Source organism: Eutrema salsugineum, unplaced genomic scaffold, assembly GCF_000478725.1.
Source record: "Eutrema salsugineum unplaced genomic scaffold, Eutsalg1_0 scaffold_5, whole genome shotgun sequence".
In the NCBI taxonomy this organism is placed as follows: Eukaryota; Viridiplantae; Streptophyta; class Magnoliopsida; order Brassicales; family Brassicaceae; genus Eutrema; species Eutrema salsugineum.
In genome coordinates this window covers 6,959,139-6,981,264 of record NW_006256612.1, presented here as the reverse complement: position 1 = coordinate 6,981,264, position 22,126 = coordinate 6,959,139, and the positions used below count along the sequence as shown (strand labels likewise).

Genomic DNA, 22,126 nt, shown 5'->3' with positions numbered 1-22,126 from the left:
CAATGCGTAGACAGGAATGTGATATTATTATAAGTTGGTCAAAAACTTTACAGAAAAAACTCATAAAAGCGCAACCAAATAGCATAAGCATGGCAAGAACAAGAGAAATACATACAAAACCAAAAAAAAAAACTTATTTAAGGATACAACTTATAAAGTATCCAAGAGATTTATTATGCTGATATCGAAAGACATATACACCTACTTCTCCTACCTCCAAAAGATACACCGTTTCCATCAGATCACTCATCAAGTTTGCTAGTTGCTTCCACCAAGATTGCATCCAGGACTAAAACCCCGTCCCCATCCTCGTCGGCCAAGCCCCCGTGCTGGTTGTCTCGAGTGGAAACCGATAGATCCATGCAAGTGATCCCCATTAAACATTCCGAAAGGGTCAGGGTCTCTAAGGATCCGAGGAAAAGGAATGCGATTGTTTCTATCCGTGACATAGTTTCGTAAGGTTCGTCTAGCTGTGCGCAATCGTCGATGGTGTTGCCTCCAATAAGCAGCGAACTTTGCCTGCCAGTTAACGTTAACACCGGATCCATGCACGACAACAAGATGCTCAGCTTCTTCCACGCACTTCTGTTTCCACAAGTCATTGTCTGATGCAAGATACCGCATTTCTGTACAAACGCAAGCCATCTTTGCGACACTCGCGCCAGGAAGCGACTCTAGTATCTTCAGCTTCAGCTCTGTTGGTAGACGCATCAAACACGGTGGAAGTTCCAGTCCAGCTTTATCGCAAAGACCAATCAACAACGGGATAACAAGACCATCTTTCACCATTCTCCAGAACATGAACATCTCGCGGTAGATGCTCGAAGAGCCTTCCTTGCTCGACTTCAAAGTATCCATAACCAAATCAATCACAGGCACAAACCTACGCTTCTCAAGATTAACCTTTTGCCCTTTATACCCACTTAGATTCCCGTAAACTACAACCATATAGCCTAAGCTCTGAAACCTCACAGTAACAAACTCGATTGTATTGCTTTCTTTACTGGTAATTAGCTCAGGCAGAGTATACCTTAGGGACACCGAAAGTAGCTCCTTTGAAAAGCTAAACTTATCAGAGCCATGATCCAACAGCACAAATCCAGATTCTAACATAACAGCATGAACTGACAAAGCCAATGTAGTTAACTCACTGGTATCACCAGATTTCTCAAGCAGTATCTTTTTCAAAAAGAATGGTTCGCTTAACCTTATGCTCCCAGCGGCAGCGAGCTCCACGTCAAGCTGCTCTACATCCATCGGTTCTGGACCCTCCATGCCCGGATTTTCACCAATGGATCCTTCGGCTGGATCTTCAACGACTGAATTCGGATCGGTTCTCGCTTGATTGTGGATATTCATATCTACATCGACCTCTGCGAATTCAATACCCATCGAATCGTGACTCCTCTCCGATTGTGGACCTCGGGATGTAGCGGAATCTCCCAATTTCCCGTCCGATGATTCGCCACTTGGAGCTAGGACTTGATCTGCCTCTGCCGACGACGCTAATCCGATCTCCTCAACCGATGTAACAAAAGCGGAGCGATCGAGAGAGTAGTAAACAAGGTCACCGGATGTTACACCGAGCGATCGGAGCGTATCCTCCGGCGAAGGCGCGAGGAGCTCGTCCTTGCGATTAAGCGATAGATGAACGGAGGAAGGCGCCGATGAAATGATCCGTCGTCGGAGATCATGGAGAGTGGCCGTATCGGCCAATTCAAGTTTTAGGGTTTCTCTGGTCTCGTGGCGTCTCAACCGTAGCTTCATATTCCGGCAACTAGTTTCTGGGAAATTTATCGGTTAAGTACTAGAAAGAAGGAGATAATACAAAACGCAATTGGCTGTTATCTCTAAATATGGGCCATGTTTAGGCTTTTTGTTAATTCAAAGTATCCAGCCCAACCCGGTCAGAAATCGAAATTTGGATCAACTCTGTTCATAATCGATCCAAATTAATTGAACTTGTACCTGTCTATATCAAGATAATTCATGTATTTTCTAAATTTAAAATTCCTCAAAACTTTACAAAGCTTCTTGAATTCATAAATATCAAATTATTTGTACTTCACTCGCTAACCACATTGTCTGATATGTTGTTTTTAAGATACATTTCGAATAATAGCTTTTGATACCTTCTTTATTTAGCTTAACCCGGCTAGTACCTTGATCCTATATATATGAAATGAACCGAGCGATGATTCTGACTAATATTTATTTCGGACATAAAAAGTTAAACTTCTGTTCCTGGTCAACATAGATTCACTTTTAAACTGTCTGAACGACCACTAACTTCATGTTTTCGTTAGTCAACTAATCCACTTTACTAATTGTTGTTCGGAGAAGGTACTCCAACTATCGACGGGAACCACCAAGTGAAATTTATTAGATGTAGTCTAGCCACCATTTCAAATCCTACCCTCAAATGATGAATATGAAATTGTGAACACAGTACGTTATAACTTAGAAAGCTAATAAATGGTGAAATTTCTTCTACCCAAAAAAAAAAACCGGATAAACAAGGTCAACCCATAGGTAATTTACTAATTACTGTACTAATTTGGTATTAATTAGTGGATCAGAGAAGAAGCGTATAAAACCAAGAAGATCCTGCCGATGATTAAACTATACAGATCAAACAGAATAATGACGATTACAATACACACAGACCCACCACACCAATTCGACCGTTGCTCACAACGTCCCAAAGCATTTATTTTTTGTATTTTCTTTTTAATTTTTATTTTCAAAAAGATGATATTATTATCTTCCCCCTTCCTCTTTCTTTTCTTCAAAGTACCTACTTACCGTTGGCTCTCTCCGCGGCTAAGTGAAAAAAAAAAAACCCTAAAATTCTTCAATCACAGCAATCCATTCTTCTAATCCGATACAAACCCAACACAAAAATCTTTCTCGATCTGAACCCATTTCTTGAATTTCTCAATTTCTCGTCTGAATCAACCGATCTCGATCTTAAACTCGACAAAAATGGCGGCTTTAGCACCCGGAATCCTTCAGAAGCTGATCGACGGTATGAAAACCGGAGTTAAACCGACCGGCGAACACAGAAGCTCTCTATTACAAGTCACCGATATAGTCCCCATCGATCTTGACGAGAAGAATCTTTTGCCGAAACAAGGCTTCTTCATAAAAGTCTCCGATTCTTCTCACTCGATCTACGTCAGCCTTCCTTCGGATCAAGACGACGACGTTCTAAGCAACAAGATGCAGCTTGGTCAATTCATCTACGTTGATCGGCTCGATCCAGGGACCCCTGTTCCGATCGTCAAAGGCGCTAGGCCGATTCCGGGAAGGCATCCTCTGCTCGGGACTCCTGAGCCATTGATGAGCACGCGAGGAAAGACTGAGAGAGAGTCTGGTTCGAGACCGAGGAGAGGCTCTTGGGGTCAAAACGGTGACGTTTCGTCTCCTTTCGTTTTAAAGCCTGCGCCTTTGGATTTTGATCAGTGCACGCCGGCGAAGCATAGGCTTGGAGAGAGGAGGTTCGCGGCGGCGTCTCCGGTGGTGATGACGAGAGGGAGATCACCAGGTGGTGTTAGGTGTTCTTATGGAGGAGGGATTCTGGGGAAAATGGCTGATTTGAAAGGTGAGAGCCCTGCTGCGATGATGAGGAAGAGCTGTGTTGTTCCGCCGAGTTCGAAGTTTCCGAGAAGCAGGAGTGTTTGCGATAGAGAGACTGCGAAGATCTCTGTTTCTTCTGTACTTCTTAGTCCGATTAAATCCTCTGTAGGTACATTTTGCTCTGGATTTCTCTAATTCTGCTTAAAACGTTACTTCGAGAGAGAAAGTTTTTAACAATGGAGATTTTGCAGGCAAAGAAAAGCAGCTCACCGCCTCCGAGTTTACGCACACGAAGAGCAACCGCAGCTGCTGCTTTGGTGGAAGAAGAAAGAGATGCTCCAAAGTCTACAACGAAGCATGAATCTAAGTATAGTAAGGTTGAAAAACCAGAGAGGAGTTCAAGTCTACCAGGAAGACTCAGCACATTGAGCAAGGTAACAAATTTAGATGTTTTGAGAATGTTTACCTGTATTTGAGAATGTTTTGGTGATACTGAGAGATGTCTTTTGATCTGCAGGAAGCTATGCAGCAGCGAGACACTGCTCAGAAGATAGCTCTTCAGGCATTGAGAGAAGCTACAGCCACAGAAACAGTCGTTCGTCATCTCAAGTACACACAACTGAATCTCCTTTTGTCTTTTTCGTTGTATGATTTATGTGATATTTGATAAAGTTTCTTATGAATCTTTATTTGGGGACGACTGTACAGGACATTCGCCAATCTAAGCAAATCAGCAAAACCTGATTGCCCGGCTGCGTGCTTCGAGAAGTTCTTGGAATTTCACAGCCAGATATCTGAAACCATAAGCGAAATCTCGTCCATTGAAGCAGCAGTTTCATCAGCTAATGAGAACAAATCCGAGGATGGATCGTCTTTGGTACTGCACGAAATCCAGCACAACTCTATTATTGATCAGGAGAAAACCGCATCAAAGAGAAGAACTACTGTCCTGAAGCAGCAGCAAAATCATAAGCAATCGAGATCAAACGATGAGAACAAGAACCCATCTGCAGCTCCTCCTTCCGGGTTAATAAACACAGCGAGGTTGGCGAAAGAGATAGAGAAGGAAGCTGCAAATTGGTTCATGGAGTTTATAGAAAAGGCTCTAGAGAAAGGGCTTAAGAAGTGTAAAGGCACAGGTGATGCAGATGTTAAGAAGGTTCCACAGTCTCTCATTCTCCAAGTTGTAAACTGGGTGGAAGCAGAGCACTCTGCTGATAACACGAGACGGCCGGTCCATCCAAGAGCATCACATATCACTAGAAAGCTTAGAATCAAATTGAAGAATCCTTGAATCACACGTTAGTTGGTGTTATTGGTTCGTGTATTTAGAAAGAGTATTAAAGATTCAGATTTTATAACGATTTGAGTGGTATTCAATTAAGATTTTTCAAAACTCTATTAAAATCTGGTGTTACTGGATTCAAGATTTTATAATTTCAATAAGAGTCTTGTGTTATTCAAATAAAATGAAATACTCTCATATTGTCATTGTTTAAAAGTCTGGTGTTATTGATTTATTGATTCTACATATTTTTGTCTCAAAATCTACTTATCAAAGTATTGTATCAAAGTATTCTCAAAGTCAATAATAATAAATAAAGAAAAAACATAACTGAATTATAAACATTACTGCACGTCAAGAACAAAATTTCGAGCCAACGTCAAGAAGTCAGGCGAAATTGGGTTTGTCACAGAGCAAGCATTGGAATTATCTGCCAAACCACTAATTAAGCTGAAATTCAGAACCACGTAGACAATGGAAAAACTGAGGTCTCAAGGCAAATAATTGCAGAAGATTGCCGGTCCATCCAAAAGCATCACATATCACTAGAAAGCTTAGAATCAAATTGAAGAATCCTTGAACCACAAGTGCACTGCTACAGTGAAAATGTTTTTATTTTCCACTGCTTATAGAGAAATTTATAATGGATTTTATATGGTTACTGGTCAAGCTTATAATAAATAATGGTTGTTCTCAAATGTCACAATAAAAAGATGGGCTATATCAGTGACAAGAAAGAAAAAAAAAAAGATAAACATATCAAGATATGTTTTATGAATTACACATTTTTGTGAAGCTTTATGTGTAAATGTGCTGAAGATAAATTTATCATCATAATCTAGAAAACCTAGAGATCATACAACTCCCGGTTTCCCAAAGCAATTTATTAACAACCCTCCAGAAATAAGAATAAGCGAGCTAATTAAGGGCGAGAGACCTGGTTCGGTTTAGAGCCAGGCCGGGTTCTTTAGGGCAGTGACAACAGCCTTGACTTGCAAGTAATTGTTGAGGCTGTAGATTCCTTTCTCTCTTCCAATGCCACTCATCTTATACCCTCCAAATGGAATTGTGGCATCAAATACATCGAAACAGTTTATCCAAACGCTTCCAACCCTAAGCGCTCTCATCAGCCGATTCGCTGTGTCCAGATTTTGTGTGAACACTCCTGCAGCTAAACCGTACCTCGACTTGTTTGCCCTCGCAATCACCTCATCCAAATCCCTAGGAAACATCAAGAGCAGTTAGTGAAGTTTAACATGAAAATGTCTAACAAAGAAGAAATACTTGGTTTAACATGAGATTTGTACTTGAACTTTAGTATGGTTTGAACAGGCCCAAAAATCTCGTCTTGTGCTATGAGCATGTCGTCCTGCCAAGTTCCATACGGGCTCATATAAATTGATATTCATGAGAAATTGTAACGGTAATCGAGTTGTTTTTAAGAGTATTATTCTGTTAACTTACTTTCACGTCTGAGAAGACAGTGGGTTGAATGTAGTAACCTTTGGAACCAAGCTGGTCACCTCCAGCTTGTAAAGTGGCTCCACTGTCAACTCCATATTTGATGTACTTTAGGATTTTCTTGAATTGCTCTTTGTCTACCTGTTTTTTTTTGGGCAAACAAGTTAGGATTTTCCAAGTGTTGTTTTTGTCTTTCACTGAGTATTTCATCATGTAAGGATATTTACCTGGGGACCTTGCTCAATGCCTGACTTGAAGGGATCGCCAACAGTACGGTTGATTGCACGAGCTTTAGCTTTCTCTACAAACTCATCATACACTCGTTCATGTACGAATGTACGCGAGCCAGCACAACAGCATTGTCCCTGCAAGTTAGCCAGAAGAGGATATCAGACAGGGATTGATGTTTAAGAATGTAGATTCATGATATCCATAAAAACAAAGTACAAATATTTGAGGTGGTGTTACCTGGTTAAAGAACAAAGCGAAATGAGCAAGCTCAACTGCCTGATCCACATCAGCATCTTCACATACAATGAATGGTGACTTGCCTCCAAGCTCAAGAGTCACTGCCTTAAGGTTGCTTTCTGAAGCCAGCTTAAGAATAATCTTTCCCACGTCAGTAGACCCGGTGAAGGCAACCTGAAGAGTACAGAGGATTTGTCGGAAATTATATAGAAGGCGAATCTTTTGAATTATGTAATGTTAGAGAACTGGTACGCATTTAACTTTATTCTTGCAACAGATTTTTCAAGAAAGATAGAAATTCTCTGTGAAATATAAAAGTGTTAAAATTTGAACCTTATCAATGTCCATGTGACTAGCAATGGCTGCACCAGCTGTAGCACCAAATCCAGAAACTATATTTACAACTCCTTCAGGAAGTCCAGCCTGTCATTGATATCATTGACGTGAGCTAAACATAACAGTCTACAGTAAAATAATAAATCAGTAAAGCTTATAAGTTGGAGTAAAGCAAAAAGGTCTAGTGGACAAATGAAAGCAAAACAAAGAGTACATGGTTACCTCGTGAAGTAGTTTTGCAACAAGAAGAGCAGATAAAGGAGTTTGCTCAGCCGTCTTGAGAACAATGGTGTTTCCGCAAGCTAAAGCAGGTCCAAGTTTCCAAGAAAGCATGAGAAGAGGGAAGTTCCATGGGATGATCTGTCCAGCGACTCCTATGGGCTCATGAAGAGTCTGAACATGGTGTGAACCATCTCCTGGAACCGTCATTCCATGAATCTTGTCTGCCCAACCTGAGAAACTCATCCAAGAACAAACACACAAAATCCTTTAAAAAGATTTCAGAAAAATCACAAAGGTAACAAATATACATCAGTGATTTTGTTTGGTTTCACTCACCAGCATAGTACCGGAACACTCTAGCAAGCATAGGCACTTCGATTTTGGCAGATTGCTCATAAGGCTTCCCATTGTCCCAAGTCTCAAGAGCTGCAATCTCGTCGTTGTGTTTCTCTATCAAGTCAGCGAAACGAAATAGTATCTTTGATCTCTCCTGAAGAAAATAAGTCAATCAAGAGTGTCATTTCAAAAGCTACAAAAAACAGATGTTGATATATCTATAAACACCAAGATAAACACAAAAAGGAAACTTGTATTACATAAGCTGTCATTCTAGGCCATGGTCCCTCATCAAAGGCCTTGCGTGCGGCTAAAACCGCACGGTTCACGTCTTCTACATCACCTTCTGCCACCTGAGCTATCACTTCTCCAGTTCTTGGATCCAAAGTGGGGAATGTTTTTCCTGTTAACGATAATTCAATGTAAAATGAAACATTCAGGCCTCGATATATGATATCATCACATTCACACTAGTGAACAGTTTCGAAATATATATAACCTGAGGCTGCATCGACGAATTTTCCGCCGATTAAGAGCTGAGTGTGCTCGACTTTCACAGGTGGAGTAATCGTGTCTTCGAGAGCTGCAGCAGCGGCGGCGAGGTTGCTGTATCTCCGAGCTCCTCTGTTCATCAAGTGTGGATTTTTACCTGAAATGAAAAAACAAACGAGAAATCAATCGATTCGATTCAATTGAGATCAACGAGACGACGATCGTCAAACTTTTGAAATCCATCGCCAAGTAGTCAAAAAAAAAAATGTCGATACAGAATCCAAAAACAAAATCTCACAGATCATCGATCGGAAAAGAGAAAAAGGAAAAAAAAAATCAATAAAGCACGAGTTTCAGACAGACAGACAAACATAACGATTTCGATTCTCGATTAAGATGTACATATGAACACAAAAAAAAAAAAAACAACCCGATCGGATTCTGAGAAGCGATTACTTTACAAAACACGGATCACATGCATCAGAATATAAACATACCACTAAGAGCGAAAAGAGAAGACGAGGAAAAGAAGGAGCGAGAGAGCAGCGAGGAGACTCTTCTTGACGCCATTGCAGATTTTGGCTTATCCTCTACAGTGTTACGGTGAGGATCTCTTTTGTATCGGTAAAGCTTTGGTAGGTTGCAAGTGCACGAGTTTGCTTTCGGTATTTAACAGACATAGAAAGAACCCAATTTAAGGATTAAATATTATCCATTTCCACATGTCGACAGTCGAAAATAGAAAACGAGTCAAAATCAAAACTCGTGACAACTTATTAAAATATTTTCTTTTCAACACTAAATTATATAATATCATTTGCCGTCCAAAAAAGTGATAAATATAATTATTTTTGTCACTCTATCATATCTAGTAGTACGGCCACAATGTATGGATGAGTTAATCCCATTTTAATATCATAGATATCAAGATTATTATGTTGACAAAAAAAGTATATAATTTTTATTTATTTCTGTATAAAAAATAGTTTGGTTAAGTTAGTATTTGGACTCAATTTTAAATTATAAATTTCACAAAGGATGAAGGAAAAAGAATATTAGAAAAATATCATATTCTTGTACAGTTTTGAAGTATGATAATTGTAGTCGAAAAAAGGGATTTGAGTGGTTCACCTACCGCACTAAAAATCACATCAAATGTGAACATATAACATAAATTATAATATAGTTGGTCAGCATTGTCTGTTGGATTAGAATGAAGATATATTTGGAATTTTTGAGATTACGGTATTAAATCTTTTTTTTTTATTACGGTATTATCTGTTACTATATGTTTGTGTTAGAACTGTCATTCCATCTAAGCCAATTTAATTTTCATTTTCACATATATATTTAGAGAATTAGCACATATATATAGATAATTAACTCATATACTTCTTAGTCTGGAGTCAAGATTCCCAATTATCAAAACAAAACAAAAAAAAAATAGAATTTTGTTTTCGTATAGCTTTCGGCCCAAATAGAAATGTTTAATAAACCGTCCGATTGAAATGTTTGACTAGAAGCCTAGAACTAAGAACAAACAAAATACAAACGCATGAAACTGAAACAGCACTAATAATGGTCGGTACTTGTTTTTCTTTTTGTATTCTTTTGCTAGAAAAATGTATTGGTTACTTGCATCCAAACAAACCAAACCAGATTAAAAAGGGTTCTGTTGCATGAATGTTAAGTTCTACATTGGGCTTATTAATATAATGGGCCAAACCCTGCAATCCAATTCTAGTAGGACATTACCGGTTAAGGACAACGACACAAGGTGGGAAACGATGAGCTCTTGAAGGCTTGTGGAAGAACATTTTCATTTTCAAAACGATTTCTCGTGTATATTAGTTTAGAAATTACTAAAACATTATATAAACGATTCTGTCTGTTAGTGCCTTAACGATTGAATATTGGTTACTTTATACGAATTACAAGAATGTATAACACCCTTATTTATTTCTGTTAAAAAAAATTACTGACAATTCTTCCCTCTTCTGCCAACTTTTCAGCTTGTGCTTTCGTCGAGCTTCGAACCAAACCTGCGTTGCACGTGAGATAGCGCGTGGTTAAAGGCGAGTGAGTATCAGATGCGAATAAAGTAAAACAGACATAAAAAGCCAAAAAGCTTAAAAAACGATATATTCGAGGCAAACGCTGTGTCGTCCGTATTATCATCACACAATAATTCGCAAATTTTCTAGTTGGAATCATAACAAATAAGATAAAAGAAGAAAGAAATAATATATTAATATAAATGAAATTGATATTTTCAATCTTACATCGAATCTCCACTTCTCCTTCTTCTTATATCTTCCGCTTCACTTCACATCAAAACAAGCCTACAAAAACCCTAATCCCTCTCTCTCGTTTCTCCTTCTCTCGGAGTGTCGTGTGTTCGCTCCCGAAGCTAATCACCAGAGCAACCATGGATGCCAAAGATGCCTCCGCTTCCGATTTGAAGAGACCGAGAGAAGAAGATGAATTCGCCGCCGCCGCTTCCATGGAGACTGATAACTCAGCTCCGTCTGCTAACGGAGATCAGACAAAGGAGCCTGCTTGTTTCTCTTCCGTGATTCCTGGGTGGTTCTCCGAGATGAGTCCTATGTGGCCAGGTCGATTCTCGTTTTTTGTTTGATTTAAAAGTGGGAAAAACAAGTGCTTTTTCGCCTCTGAGATTTGGAATTGATGAGATTCCTCTTAAATTAAAAAGCTGATTTTTTTATGATCTGAGATGCAGGAGAAGCACACTCTTTGAAGGTTGAGAAAGTTTTGTTTCAAGGGAAATCAGATTACCAGGATGTGATTGTTTTCCAGGTAACAAAACAATGGACTCTTGCTAATTGTATCATCTCTCTGTTTTCTTTTCTAGCTTGTGTGTTTGATTTAGTCCTTTTATTGTTTTTTGTTCTTCTTAGTCTGCTACATATGGAAAAGTTTTGGTTTTGGATGGAGTAATCCAACTTACTGAGAGAGACGAATGCGCCTATCAAGAAATGATCACTCATCTTCCTTTGTGCTCTATCCCTAACCCAAAGAAGGTAAATAATTAGTCTCTTTTTTTAGTGGTTTTTATTATAGTTCTTGAGAGTGTGTGTACTTTTGGTTATCAAAGTGTATTGCTTTTGAATGTAATGAAACGTTATTAAGCTCATATTTTTCTTCTCCGGTAAAGTAGGATGGGTAAATCATTAGTGATGGAGATATAGTAGACTTTTTTTTATATCAGATATAAATTTTAGAAACTAATTGAGCTGGGATAAATGATTACACTCCAGAGTGGTGATAGTAATGTCCACTAAAGAAAAGGTAGATGATGAACAATTTTTTGCTTTTTTAGTTATACAGACTTTGATGGCCTTCTGAGAAAAAAGGTACATTGTTCCACGTTCTCTACTGGCAAAGTTAGAGAACTCAAGTAACATTATTGGGTAATAATTATATGATAGAAAATCTTTCAACTGGCTTAAATGATTATCCTCTAGCTTGTTAGGGACATGTTTGAGAAAAGGTAGATAATCAAAGCTTCTTACATTCAAAATTGATTTTTTTTTTCCCCCTCTCAATATCAGAGTTGTGAAAACTATTTTGGGTTATGGTAAAGTGAAGCAGCTAGAAATGCTGTTTTTGCTTTTAGCTTTTAGCCTGAGTGTATCTGATCAATGCGCTTCTAGTTTTTCCATAGGTCTTGGTCATTGGAGGAGGAGATGGAGGTGTCCTGCGGGAAGTTGCACGCCACGCTTCTGTTGAGCAGATTGACATGTGTGAAATTGATAAAATGGTGGTCGACGTGAGTGTTCACTTACTCTTCACCTTTCTTGCATCTCTGTTTTGGTTAATGCCTTTTATCAGTAAACAAATGTGGCAGATATGCGTGTTTTAGTTTAATGTTTCCACATTCTTGGAATCTTCAGGTGTCTAAGCAGTTCTTCCCTAACGTAGCAATTGGATACGAGGATCCTCGCGTGAACCTCGTCATTGGCGATGGTACAAACTGCTGCTTTTTATTTTTATCTCTCCTTAGTTTTCCTTTCTAAAACTATCTTCTTTCAAACTTATGGTTGGAGGGTTATTTACTGCAGGTGTTGCTTTCTTGAAGAATGCTGCTGAAGGATCATATGATGCAGTTATCGTTGACTCATCAGACCCAATTGGTACCATCACATTTTTCATCAACAATCAGATTTAACCCTTGCTGCTGTTATGTTTGAGAAGCAGCATTTGATTTTGACTTACGTGTGGTTGTGTGTGTCAGGTCCTGCAAAGGAGCTGTTTGAGAAACCCTTCTTCCAATCTGTGGCTAGAGCTCTTCGTCCTGGTGGAGTTGTGTGTACTCAAGCTGAAAGCTTGTGGCTTCACATGGACATCATCGAAGACATTGTTTCCAATTGCCGTGAGATCTTCAAGGGTTCTGTGAACTATGCATGGACCAGCGTCCCAACATACCCAAGGCATGTTTACAATGACCTTTTAACATCTACTCTCTTTCATTTTTCCGAGATAAGAACTTAAGCTGAACGTGTGTCATTGTACGTTTTCTTCTGCAGTGGGGTTATCGGATTCATGCTCTGTTCAACTGAAGGACCTGACGTTGACTTCAAACACCCAGTGAACCCAATTGATGAGAGCTCCAGCAAATCAAATGGACCCTTGAAGTTTTACAATGCCGAGGTAAAAAAAAATAGACTCTCTCAATATATACCATTTCATACTGTCTTAGACACTCGAATGTTAACGTATTGGTTCTCATTTCTTGGGGGTTTCAGATTCATTCAGCCGCGTTCTGCTTGCCTTCCTTCGCCAAGAAGGTGATCGAGTCAAAAGCCAATTGAAAAAGGGAATGAAACAATTTGGAGGATCGTTTCAGTTATCAAAATAAAAGCTTTTTACAATTTTTAGAATGTCTTGTTTGTTTCAAGCATGTTTCTGTGACACTGCAATAACTGCAAGCGACGATGTCTTCTTTTAGCATAATAGCACCATTACACATCACATATTAGCAAAAAAGCTTATCTATCTTTTGCGTTGAAGCTGGGAAGTTCAATAAGCTTTCTGCTTTTTCAACCATTTATTTAAAGACTCCAACTTTGAATTGATCTCAGCCAAACTCTCTAAGAAGCAGGAGGTTTAGCTTGTTCTACATCGGTCTTCTTCCTGAAAAACCTAGTTTTACAATCATGGTAACAAACAACACAAGCCAACCATCTAAGCACGTTCCCAACACAAAAGAAACATACATAGAGACCAGTGTACAACACTCCGTTTCCACTCGAACTCAAACTGCATTTGGAGTATAAACAGGGCATCTTCGTCGCGAGAGCGAAGACCAAGAACGACAACATCATCCAGAGGTCACGCCTTTCATGTCCTCTTCGATACAAAGCTGAAAGAGACAAAGCATCGCTCCCATATATGCCTTCGCCATCTTCTCCGTCTTCTAAGACCGAAACAACCAAACTCATGTTCCATCCTGCGCTCCACTTGGTGAACTTTTCAGTCAGGTACATGAAGAGAGTACCTTGAACCAGAACCACCATTGCGTGGATCAGTACCGGTATTTGGTCGAGGAAGCTTTGGTGTTGGTGTAAGAGACGAACTATGGTTAAGCTGTTCCAATTAGAGAAGAAACCAAAGAAAAACAAAAAGGAAAAAAGAAGGAAAAAAAAGAAAACAGAGGTTGACAAGAGAAGGACATAGAGAGATGTGATCAGACAACCTCGTACTCTGTTCTGACATATTTTGACAGATCTCCGTACTAAAGAAAGCAGCCCCATTGGTTCTTCCTCGGATGTGTAAACAATCGAAGATGATGCAACGATCATGGTGGTGGTAAGGAGGTCTAGAAAGGCGTAAGAGAAGAAGTAGAGCAGAGATGTATGGATCAGCCATGGAATCAGATCATTTTCTGATAAGTCCTCCCAAAAAATGTGTTGTTGGGAGACCAATTGGGAAGTGAGAGAGACGGTGGTTTGGAGAATCAGATCATTCTCCGACAAGTCTTTCTCAAAAACGAGTTGTTTGGAGAGGAATTGGGAAGTGAAAGAGACGGTTGTTTGGAAGGAGAGCTCAAATAAGATCAAGAAACAGAACAGTGGAAGAGAGCAGAGCAAGAGGAAGAAAGCGAGGTTGATGTTACCGAAGAGCAGCTTCGTAGCTCGTTTTAGTAGTTCGATGACACTTAGCTTCTCGTCCATCTTCATCTCTATTGATTCGGGCGCTCTCTTTCTTAATAAATCAAACATCGTTCTGCCTCTGTCGTAGAGGGAACATAAAAGTATTAATTACGCTTCCATTAACTTAAAGATCGCCGTCCTTCATTGACGTTGACTTCTTGACTTCATCTAAGCCACCGTATGTAGTGTTCTGATATGGTCCACAAGTCTAGTTGAATTATTACACTTTTATTTTGTAATTAAATTAGATGGTAAAGGAGCAAAAACATTGGTTGATATAAGCCTTATAGTATAGATACGTTGAAAAAATCCAAGGCATTAATTGTATATGTGAGAATCAGACCTTCTAAAGTTGACTACTTTCTCGAGCTTCTTAAATAATCGTTTTAATAAACCTTTAGATAAGAAGTTCTCTCTCTCAACTCTCTACGTCTCTCGTTTGTTTGTGTTTGAGCAAGAAATGTAAAGAACACACCAGATTTTACGAGTTCAGGCCTCAAACCGGAAGTCCTACGTCTCGCCGAGAATATCTCGGAAATCCACTAAGTTACTTGCTCAAAGCTTGAGCCTTTAGGGTTCTTACAACTTCTCTCTCTCTCACTAACGTACAAACTCTGTTCTCACTCGTTAACCTTGAAACAGAGGTCCTCATCTCTTTTATTAGTGAGATGAGTCTTGGAACTCTACCCGACAACTTGCGCAGCACTTCTAGAGAGTTGTCGGGATTCTTCCTTCAATTACGGCTTAACTTCCGTTATCTTTTGGGAGCACTGCAAGACCACGTGAACCTCTCGCGTGCTTCCCTTCTTGTGCTCGTACGTTCTGCAACATGATGCCGTCATATGAGAGAAATGATGAATAGGCTCCTCCTTGATCTTTGTTCAAAAGAATATGAACCCTCTGGTCAAGCCAGAGACTCTTATCTCCTTCTCAGCCTTTCTTGGACTTTCGTAATGAACCCATCTTGGGCCTTCGGCCCCTTTTCGTGAGATTGAACCAGATCCCACAAAACTCCTCCTTGGTTTAAACTCACAAGATTTCAACATTCCTTAGTGTTTCTTGATTTCCATTCTCGGATCTTTGGTCTCTTAGTGACTTGAGACCCTGAGAAGCTTCATGGCATCTTGAAGCTTGCTCACTGGTACAATTTTGGTGAGGATGTCTGCTGGATTCCAGATCGTTGAGATCTTTTTCACTTGAATCCTTCCCTCCTCAATCTTTTCCCTGATAAACTTGAACTTAACATCAATATGTTTAGTTCTTTCGTGGAAGACAGAGTTCTTTGCCAAAGAAATGGCACTCTGAGAATCGCACATTATCTCCACTAGACTCTGCTTGAATCCCATCTCTTCTGCCAATCCTTTCAGCCATATGGCTTCTTTGGCTGCTTCATTTAGGGCCATATATTCGGCCTCTGTTGTCGAGAGTGCAACAACAGGCTGCAATCTGGATTTCCAGCTTATTGTGTTTCCACCCGCAGTAAAGACGTATCATGTGACTGATCTCCTTCTGTCTGGATCGGTTGCGTAGTCAGAATCACAATAGCCTTTTATTTCAACATTATCTCCCTTCTTGAATTGCAGACACACTCCTTTTGATCCTCTTATGTACCTTAATATCCATTTCACCGCTTGCCAGTGCTCCTTTGTGGGATTTGACATGAACCTGCAAACCACACCAACCGTATATGCAATATCTGGCCTTGATCCTATCATTAGATACATGATGCTTCCAATGGCGTTTGCGTATGGAATCCTTTTCATGTGTTCCCTGTCTTGCTTAAGGACCTCTTCTGTAGCTGCTCTTAGTTTGAAATGAGCACCTAATGGTGTTTGGACAGCCTTGCACTCTTCCATCTTGTACGCCTGAAGAAACTTCTCAACATACTTGAGACAGCTCTAAGATCCCTTTGTCTCTGTCTCTTCTGATCTCCATCCCCAAAATCTTTCTCGCTGGACCTAAGTCTTTCATCTCAAACTCCTTGTTAAGCAGTTCTTTCAGTTTCCGAATTTCTCCTTTATCACTTGATGCGATTAACATGTCATCGACGTACAGAAGCAAGTAGACATGATTCTCATCATTTTGTTTCTTCATATAAACGCACTGATCATACTGACTTCTTAGATAACCTGCACTTCGCATAAACCGATCAAACCTCTGATTCCATTTTCTTGGAGATTGCTTCAAACCGTAGAGTGATTTCTTGAGTAGACAGACTTTTTCTGGTGCTCCCTCAATCTCATATCCCTCAGGTTGCTGCATAAGAATGTGTTCCTCTAGTTCTCCATGGAGGAAAGCTGTTTTTACATCCATTTGCTCCAGCTCCATGTCAAACTTTACTACAACTGAGAGCAGATACCTGATTGATACTTGCTTGACTACAGGAGAGAAGATTTCCTGGTAATCAACTCCTTCCTTTTGAGAGTACCTTTTTGCAACTTGTCTAGCTTTGTATCTTGGAGGTTCTACACCTGGAATTCCTGCTTTTCTTTTGAAGATCCACTTACACCCGATGATTCTCCCTGAAGCTGGCTTGTCTTCAAGTGTCCAGGTGATGTTTTTGTGCAGTGATTTTATTTCTTCGTCCGAAGCATCCTTCCATTCCTTCCATTCAGCACTTGCCATCGCTTCTTGAAAAGACTTTGGCTCTGGAGATTCACCGTCTTCTGTAGTGGTTAGTGCAAATCCCACCAAGTTTACTTCTTCCAAGAATCTATGTGGAACTTTGATCTTTCTACGTGATCTGTCTCTGGCCAACTGGTAGTCTTCTAGATTGTAATCTTCTTCCTCACTTTCTGAGCTTTCGTCATCCTGATAATTCTCAGTTCTTGAGCTGCTTGAAGTGGCTTCTTCATTTGTCTCAGAACCAGCTCCTCCTCCATCGTGTATTTCCCTCAGCTCGATGTTTACTCTTTCTTAGTCTGCATTTATTTGTCCTGCTTCTGTTGTGTTCGCTTTCTCAATGGTTTTAAACATCAAACTTTCTTGGAACACAACATCTCTTGACACGACGCATTTCCTCTCTTCTAAAAGCCAAACTCTGTAACCCTTTACTCCCGCAGGATAGCCTAAGAAAACCCCTTTCTTTGCTCTAGGATTCAGCTTGCCCTGATCAGAATGTACGTATGTCACTGAGCCAAACCTCTTTAACATCTTGTAGTCCGGTGGGTGACCAGTCCACTTCTCATCTGGTATTGAGAAATCAATTGAGGAAGTTGGACTTTTGTTTATAACAAATACCGCAGTTGAAGCCGCTTCTGCCCAGAACTGTTTCCCCATACCTGATTCACTAAGCATGCATCTGACCTTGTTCATAATGGTCCTATTCATTCTTTCTGCAACCCCATTCTGTTGAGGTGTGTAGGCACATGTCCTGTGTCTGACAACTCCTTCCTGTTTGCAGAAAGTATCAAACTCTTGTTTACAGAACTCAAGACCATTATCGGTTCTTAAGGTCTTTAGCTTCTTGCCTTGTTGATTTTCTGTTAACGTCTTCCACTCCATAAACTTACTGAACGCTTTGTCTTTAGTCTTTATGAAGTATATCCATGTCTTCCTGGTAAAGTCGTCAATGAAGGTGATGAAATATTGACACTTGCCTAACGACAATGGGACTGATGGAGAGCCCCAAAGATCCGAGTGCACATAATCCAGTTTGTCCTTTGTGACATGCTTTGCAGACCCAAAACTGACTTTGTGAGTCTTCCCATATACACAATCTTCACAAAACTGCATCTCCTTTACTCTATTCTTGTCTAAGTACCCCTTTATGACTAGCATCTCCAACCCCTTTGAACCGATGTGCCCGAGCCTGCTGTGCCATAAGCGAGTTTCATCATTCACCTTCTCTGTGACATTGGCTTCTCCTGACAATGTGGTTCCTTGTAAGAAGTATAATGTGTCCTGCTTCTTCCCTGTTAAAACAGTTATGTCATCTTTGATAACCGTCAAAACACCATCTCTTGACTTGAACCAGCATCCTTTGTCTTCAAGTGTTCCCATGGACAACAGATTCTTTGACATTTGCGGTACATATCTGACTTGAGTAAGCAGAACGGTAGTTCCATCATCATTGAGAATCCTGATGTTTCCAATACCTTTAACATCCGAGTAGGTATCATTCCCCATTCTGATTTTCCCATGTCTGGTTTCCCTGTAGTCTAGAATCCACTCCTTTCTGCAGGTCATGTGGAAGGAACAGCCTGTGTCAAGTATCCATGTGTCAGGAGACACTTCAGCAAAACCAAGAAGGGCGTCTGAGGCTACCAACGCAGCTGCATCTGTGGTTTGAGAGATTACAGTCGAGGCTTCTCCTCTTTCTGATGAAGAATCCCTTGATCTGTTTCTTTCCTTCCATATGTAGCATTGCTTCTTAAAATGTCCCTCCTTTCCACAAATCCAACATGTTTTTCCACCTCCTTTGGACTTCGATCTGCTTTTGTGCTTGTTTTTCTCAGTCCCATTTTCCCTCTTCTCTAATCTGCCTCTGTTCTGAACAAACAAACCGTCTGAGTTGTTCCTCAACAGCTTTCCGTTTGCTCCTAACTCCAGAATCTTTGACCTGATGGCTCCAGTAATTTCTTCCAGATGAAGAGTAGTCTTACCGTATTTTAGTGTCTCCTTGAGTTGATCAAACTGTTTAGGCAGTGACATAAGTAAGACTATGGCTTGGTCTTCATCAGGAACTGTCACTTTGACATTCTCCAAATCTGAGATCAATTTGAAGAGGTTGTTGACATTTTCTTCCATCGTCATACTCTCACTCATCTTGTACCCATATAGTCTCTGCTTCAGATATATTCGGTTTGGAAGAGACTTTGCCATAAACAACTGATCTAGAACCTTCAACATGCCTGCAGCTGTCTTTTCTTTTATAATCTTCCTGAGAACATTGTTTCCTACGCTTAGTATGATGGTGGATCTGGCCTTTCCTCTCTTCTCTTTGAGAGACTTGTCTTCAGGTTCAGATGTTGTTGGAGCCGGCGTTACTTCACCCTCCGTTTCCGTAGCTTTCTCACCGGTCCCCGTTGTTTCTTCTGCTTCCCCGAGACCTTCCATTAGACCAAGTATATCAAGGTGAGCTAGTAGTTTCTCCTTCCAGAGAACGTAGTCACCTTCTCCATCAAACTTTTCCACCTCAGTCTTGCTTGACGACATCTCCTGAAGCGTTACTTGCTCCAAGGTCGAAAACCTCTGCTCTAATACCAATTTGTGAGAATCAGACCTTCTAAAGTTGACTACTTTCTCGAGCTTCTTAAATAATCGTTTGAATAAACCTTTAGATAAGAAGTTCTCTCTCTCAACTCTCTACGTCTCTCGTTTGTTTGTGTTTGAGCAAGAAATGTAAAGAACACACCAGATTTTACGAGTTCAGGCCCCAAACCGGAAGCCCTACGTCTCGCCGAGAATATCTCGGAAATCCACTAAGTTACTTGCTCAAAGCTTGAGCCTTTAGGGTTCTTACAACTTCTCTCTCTCTCTCACTAACGTACAAACTCTGTTCTCACTCGTTAACCTTGAAACAGAAGTCCTCATCTCTTTTATTAGTGAGATGAGTCTTGGAACTCTACCCGACAACTTGCGCAGCACTTCTAGAGAGTTGTCGGGATTCTTCCTTCAATTACGGCTTAACTTCCGTTATCTTTTGGGAGCACTGCAAGACCACGTGAACCTCTCGCGTGCTTCCCTTCTTGTGCTCGTACGTTCTGCAACATGATGCCGTCATATGAGAGAGATGATGAATAGGCTCCTCCTTGATCTTTGTTCAAAAGAATATGAACCCTCTGGTCAAGCCAGAGACTCTTATCTCCTTCTCAGCTTTTCTTGAACTTTCGTAATGAACCCATTTTGGGCCTTCGGCCCCTTTTCGTGAGATTGAACCAGATCCCACAGTATAATATAAGTGAGATTAGCTTCGTTTTATTCCTTTGCATGATCGTACTGTCTTACTAAGACCCTTTAAGTTCATGATTCTCTACCACATCTATGACTCAAACAGAGATTTGACTCTCATCTTGATCTACTTTTTGTGCTTATGCTCTTGTTGTTTGGTTTTTCAAACAAAATTAACAATACTGATAATTATGGTGAGAGGTGGCTCAAACTTGTATATACTGTACAAATGCTGAAACAAAGAAAAAGAGGAATGACTCTACAGTAACTAATCCTTCTAATTGTGCCAATTAATTACTGTCTTATTTGTCATGTTTATAAGAGTTTAGAGATGTGAACATACATACATAAACAACAATAAATTAAATTGGAATGACCTTAAGGGCTTATTAAACCGAGCAATCACAAGCTTCAATAAGGAAAGCAATTACGAGCTGATCAAAATTGTCGGACAAAGCAATTGGTGATAGAGAAATTATCAAAAGTTTCAAGCTTTGGTACTTATGATCTCAAAACAATTTATCTACGTAGCAAAAGCCTTAGCTTTTGATACAATCTCAACATCATCCTTCTTCTCCAAAACTCTAGCTCTACAATCATAGTAACACACTACATAAGCTACCCATTTGATTACATTTCCAACACAAATCAAACCCACATAGAGACTCGTGTACAACACTCCATTTCCATTCAAATTCTCACTGCATTTGGACTATAAACATGGCATCCTCATCGCAATAGCAAAGACCAAGAACATCAACATCAACCATATGTCACGCTTCTCATGTCCTCTTCCGTACCAAGCTGAGATAGACAGAGCATCGGTTCCATAGATGCCTTTACCATCTTCATCCTCCTCTAAGACCGAAACCACCATACCAATGTTCCACCCTGCGCTCCACTTGCTGAACTTTGCAGTCAGTACTATGAAGACAGTACCGTGAATCAGAACCACCACCGCGTGGAACAGAACCGCTGCTTGGTTGCGGAAGCTTTGGTGCTCGCGTGAGAGAGAAGCAATGAATAAGTAGTTGGTTGAATCAGAGAAGAAACCGAAGAAAACAGAGGTTGACAAGAGAAGGACATAGAGAGATGTGATCAGACAACCTCCTGCTCTGTTCTGACATATCTTTACAGATCTCCGTACCAAAGAAACCAGCCCCGATGGTTCTTCCTCGGACGTGTAAACAACGGAAGATGCTGCAACGATCGTGGTGGTGGTGAGGAGGTCGAGAAGGCTGTAGGGGATAAAGTAGAGCAGAGATGTCTGGATCAGCCATGGAATCAGATCATTCTCCGACAAGTCTTTCTGATCTTGACGAGCGAAGTAACCCTCAAAATTGAGTTGTTGGTAGAGAAGTTGGTAAGAGAGGGAGATTGTTGTCTGGAGGGAGAGCTCAAAGAAGATCAAGAAACAAAAGAGAGGAAGAGAGTAGAGGAATAGGAAGAAAGCGAGATTGATGTTACCGAAGAGTAGCTTCGCAGCTCGTTTTAGAAGTTCGATGGCACTTAGCTTCTCGTTCACCTTCATCTCCATTGATTTGGTGCTCTCTTTCTCTAAGTAGGAGAAGAAGAAGGATAATCAGAGAATCTGCAGTTTGTTTTGTGTAATAGAACAAATTTAATTAGTGTGTAAAAATTTCAACTTGACTTGTGGACCAAATCAGTGCATATGATATATTTCAAGCTTACCTACTAAACCCACACACTAGGCCACTACTATTTGAACATTACATACGGTGACTTAGATGAAGTCAACAAGTCAACGTCAATGAAGGACTATGATGACCTTTTAATTTATTGGAAGACTAATGACTACTTCACATCCCTTATTTGTTGTAAGCCGTAGTATAGGGATGTCTTTAATTAAAGAGCAAAACTC

The 22,126-nt window shown here is 40.2% G+C and overlaps 6 protein-coding genes across 6 annotated transcripts; 2 read left to right on the top strand and 4 right to left on the bottom strand.

Moving 5' to 3' along the window:
• Positions 1-13: 13 nt before the first annotated feature.
• LOC18992583 (F-box protein SKIP22) lies at positions 14-1,778 on the bottom strand. Its single transcript, XM_006415993.2, has one exon. It carries the CDS (start codon positions 1,765-1,767, stop codon positions 259-261), a length of 1,509 nt encoding a protein of 502 aa, XP_006416056.1. The 5' UTR covers positions 1,768-1,778; the 3' UTR covers positions 14-258.
• A 1,057-nt stretch (positions 1,779-2,835) lies between these two features.
• LOC18992582 lies at positions 2,836-4,996 on the top strand. The gene is made up of 4 exons (XM_006415992.2): positions 2,836-3,744; positions 3,831-4,013; positions 4,097-4,188; positions 4,288-4,996. The coding sequence occupies exons 1-4, from the start codon at positions 2,986-2,988 to the stop codon at positions 4,871-4,873; spliced, it is 1,620 nt and encodes a 539-aa protein (XP_006416055.1). The 5' UTR covers positions 2,836-2,985; the 3' UTR covers positions 4,874-4,996.
• Positions 4,997-5,529: 533 nt separating this feature from the next.
• Positions 5,530-8,838, bottom strand: LOC18992580 (aldehyde dehydrogenase family 2 member B7, mitochondrial). The gene is made up of 11 exons (XM_006415991.1): positions 8,677-8,838; positions 8,187-8,336; positions 7,948-8,090; positions 7,688-7,841; positions 7,352-7,581; positions 7,127-7,216; positions 6,794-6,967; positions 6,553-6,690; positions 6,329-6,466; positions 6,172-6,233; positions 5,530-6,085 (listed from the first exon to the last, which is right to left on the bottom strand). Exons 1-11 carry the CDS (start codon positions 8,747-8,749, stop codon positions 5,812-5,814), a joined length of 1,626 nt encoding a protein of 541 aa, XP_006416054.1. The 5' UTR covers positions 8,750-8,838; the 3' UTR covers positions 5,530-5,811.
• Positions 8,839-10,478: 1,640 nt separating this feature from the next.
• Positions 10,479-13,186, top strand: LOC18992581 (spermidine synthase 1). Its single transcript, XM_006415989.2, has 9 exons — positions 10,479-10,794; positions 10,920-10,996; positions 11,098-11,220; positions 11,865-11,969; positions 12,094-12,166; positions 12,262-12,333; positions 12,435-12,630; positions 12,727-12,850; positions 12,946-13,186. The coding sequence occupies exons 1-9, from the start codon at positions 10,608-10,610 to the stop codon at positions 13,009-13,011; spliced, it is 1,023 nt and encodes a 340-aa protein (XP_006416052.2). The 5' UTR covers positions 10,479-10,607; the 3' UTR covers positions 13,012-13,186.
• Positions 13,187-13,218: 32 nt separating this feature from the next.
• On the bottom strand, positions 13,219-14,434 carry LOC18992579. Its single transcript, XM_024152395.1, has 2 exons — positions 13,896-14,434; positions 13,219-13,697 (listed from the first exon to the last, which is right to left on the bottom strand). The coding sequence occupies exons 1-2, from the start codon at positions 14,419-14,421 to the stop codon at positions 13,291-13,293; spliced, it is 933 nt and encodes a 310-aa protein (XP_024008163.1). The 5' UTR covers positions 14,422-14,434; the 3' UTR covers positions 13,219-13,290.
• Positions 14,435-20,710: 6,276 nt separating this feature from the next.
• On the bottom strand, positions 20,711-21,932 carry LOC18992578. The gene has a single exon (XM_024151918.1). The coding sequence runs from the start codon at positions 21,779-21,781 to the stop codon at positions 20,957-20,959; it is 825 nt and encodes a 274-aa protein (XP_024007686.1). The 5' UTR covers positions 21,782-21,932; the 3' UTR covers positions 20,711-20,956.
• Positions 21,933-22,126: the final 194 nt, after the last annotated feature.

Coding starts and splice junctions, on each gene's coding strand:
- LOC18992581 (XM_006415989.2), top strand. CDS start 10,608: ATGGATGCCAAAGATGCCTCCGCTTCCGATTTGAAGAGACCGAGAGAA. Junction 10,997..11,097: donor AGGATGTGATTGTTTTCCAG/GTAACAAAACAA, acceptor TGTTCTTCTTAG/TCTGCTACATATGGAAAAGT. Junction 11,970..12,093: donor TTGATAAAATGGTGGTCGAC/GTGAGTGTTCAC, acceptor TGGAATCTTCAG/GTGTCTAAGCAGTTCTTCCC.
- LOC18992580 (XM_006415991.1), bottom strand. CDS start 8,749: ATGGCGTCAAGAAGAGTCTCCTCGCTGCTCTCTCGCTCCTTCTTTTCC. Junction 7,217..7,351: donor TTGCAAAACTACTTCACGAG/GTAACCATGTAC, acceptor TATCAATGACAG/GCTGGACTTCCTGAAGGAGT. Junction 6,234..6,328: donor CTGTCTTCTCAGACGTGAAA/GTAAGTTAACAG, acceptor GGAACTTGGCAG/GACGACATGCTCATAGCACA.
- LOC18992579 (XM_024152395.1), bottom strand. CDS start 14,421: ATGTTTGATTTATTAAGAAAGAGAGCGCCCGAATCAATAGAGATGAAG. Junction 13,698..13,895: donor ATGTCAGAACAGAGTACGAG/GTTGTCTGATCA, acceptor TTCTGGTTCAAG/GTACTCTCTTCATGTACCTG.
- LOC18992578 (XM_024151918.1), bottom strand. CDS start 21,781: ATGGAGATGAAGGTGAACGAGAAGCTAAGTGCCATCGAACTTCTAAAA.
- LOC18992582 (XM_006415992.2), top strand. CDS start 2,986: ATGGCGGCTTTAGCACCCGGAATCCTTCAGAAGCTGATCGACGGTATG. Junction 3,745..3,830: donor TTAGTCCGATTAAATCCTCT/GTAGGTACATTT, acceptor GAGATTTTGCAG/GCAAAGAAAAGCAGCTCACC. Junction 4,189..4,287: donor ACAGTCGTTCGTCATCTCAA/GTACACACAACT, acceptor ACGACTGTACAG/GACATTCGCCAATCTAAGCA.
- LOC18992583 (XM_006415993.2), bottom strand. CDS start 1,767: ATGAAGCTACGGTTGAGACGCCACGAGACCAGAGAAACCCTAAAACTT.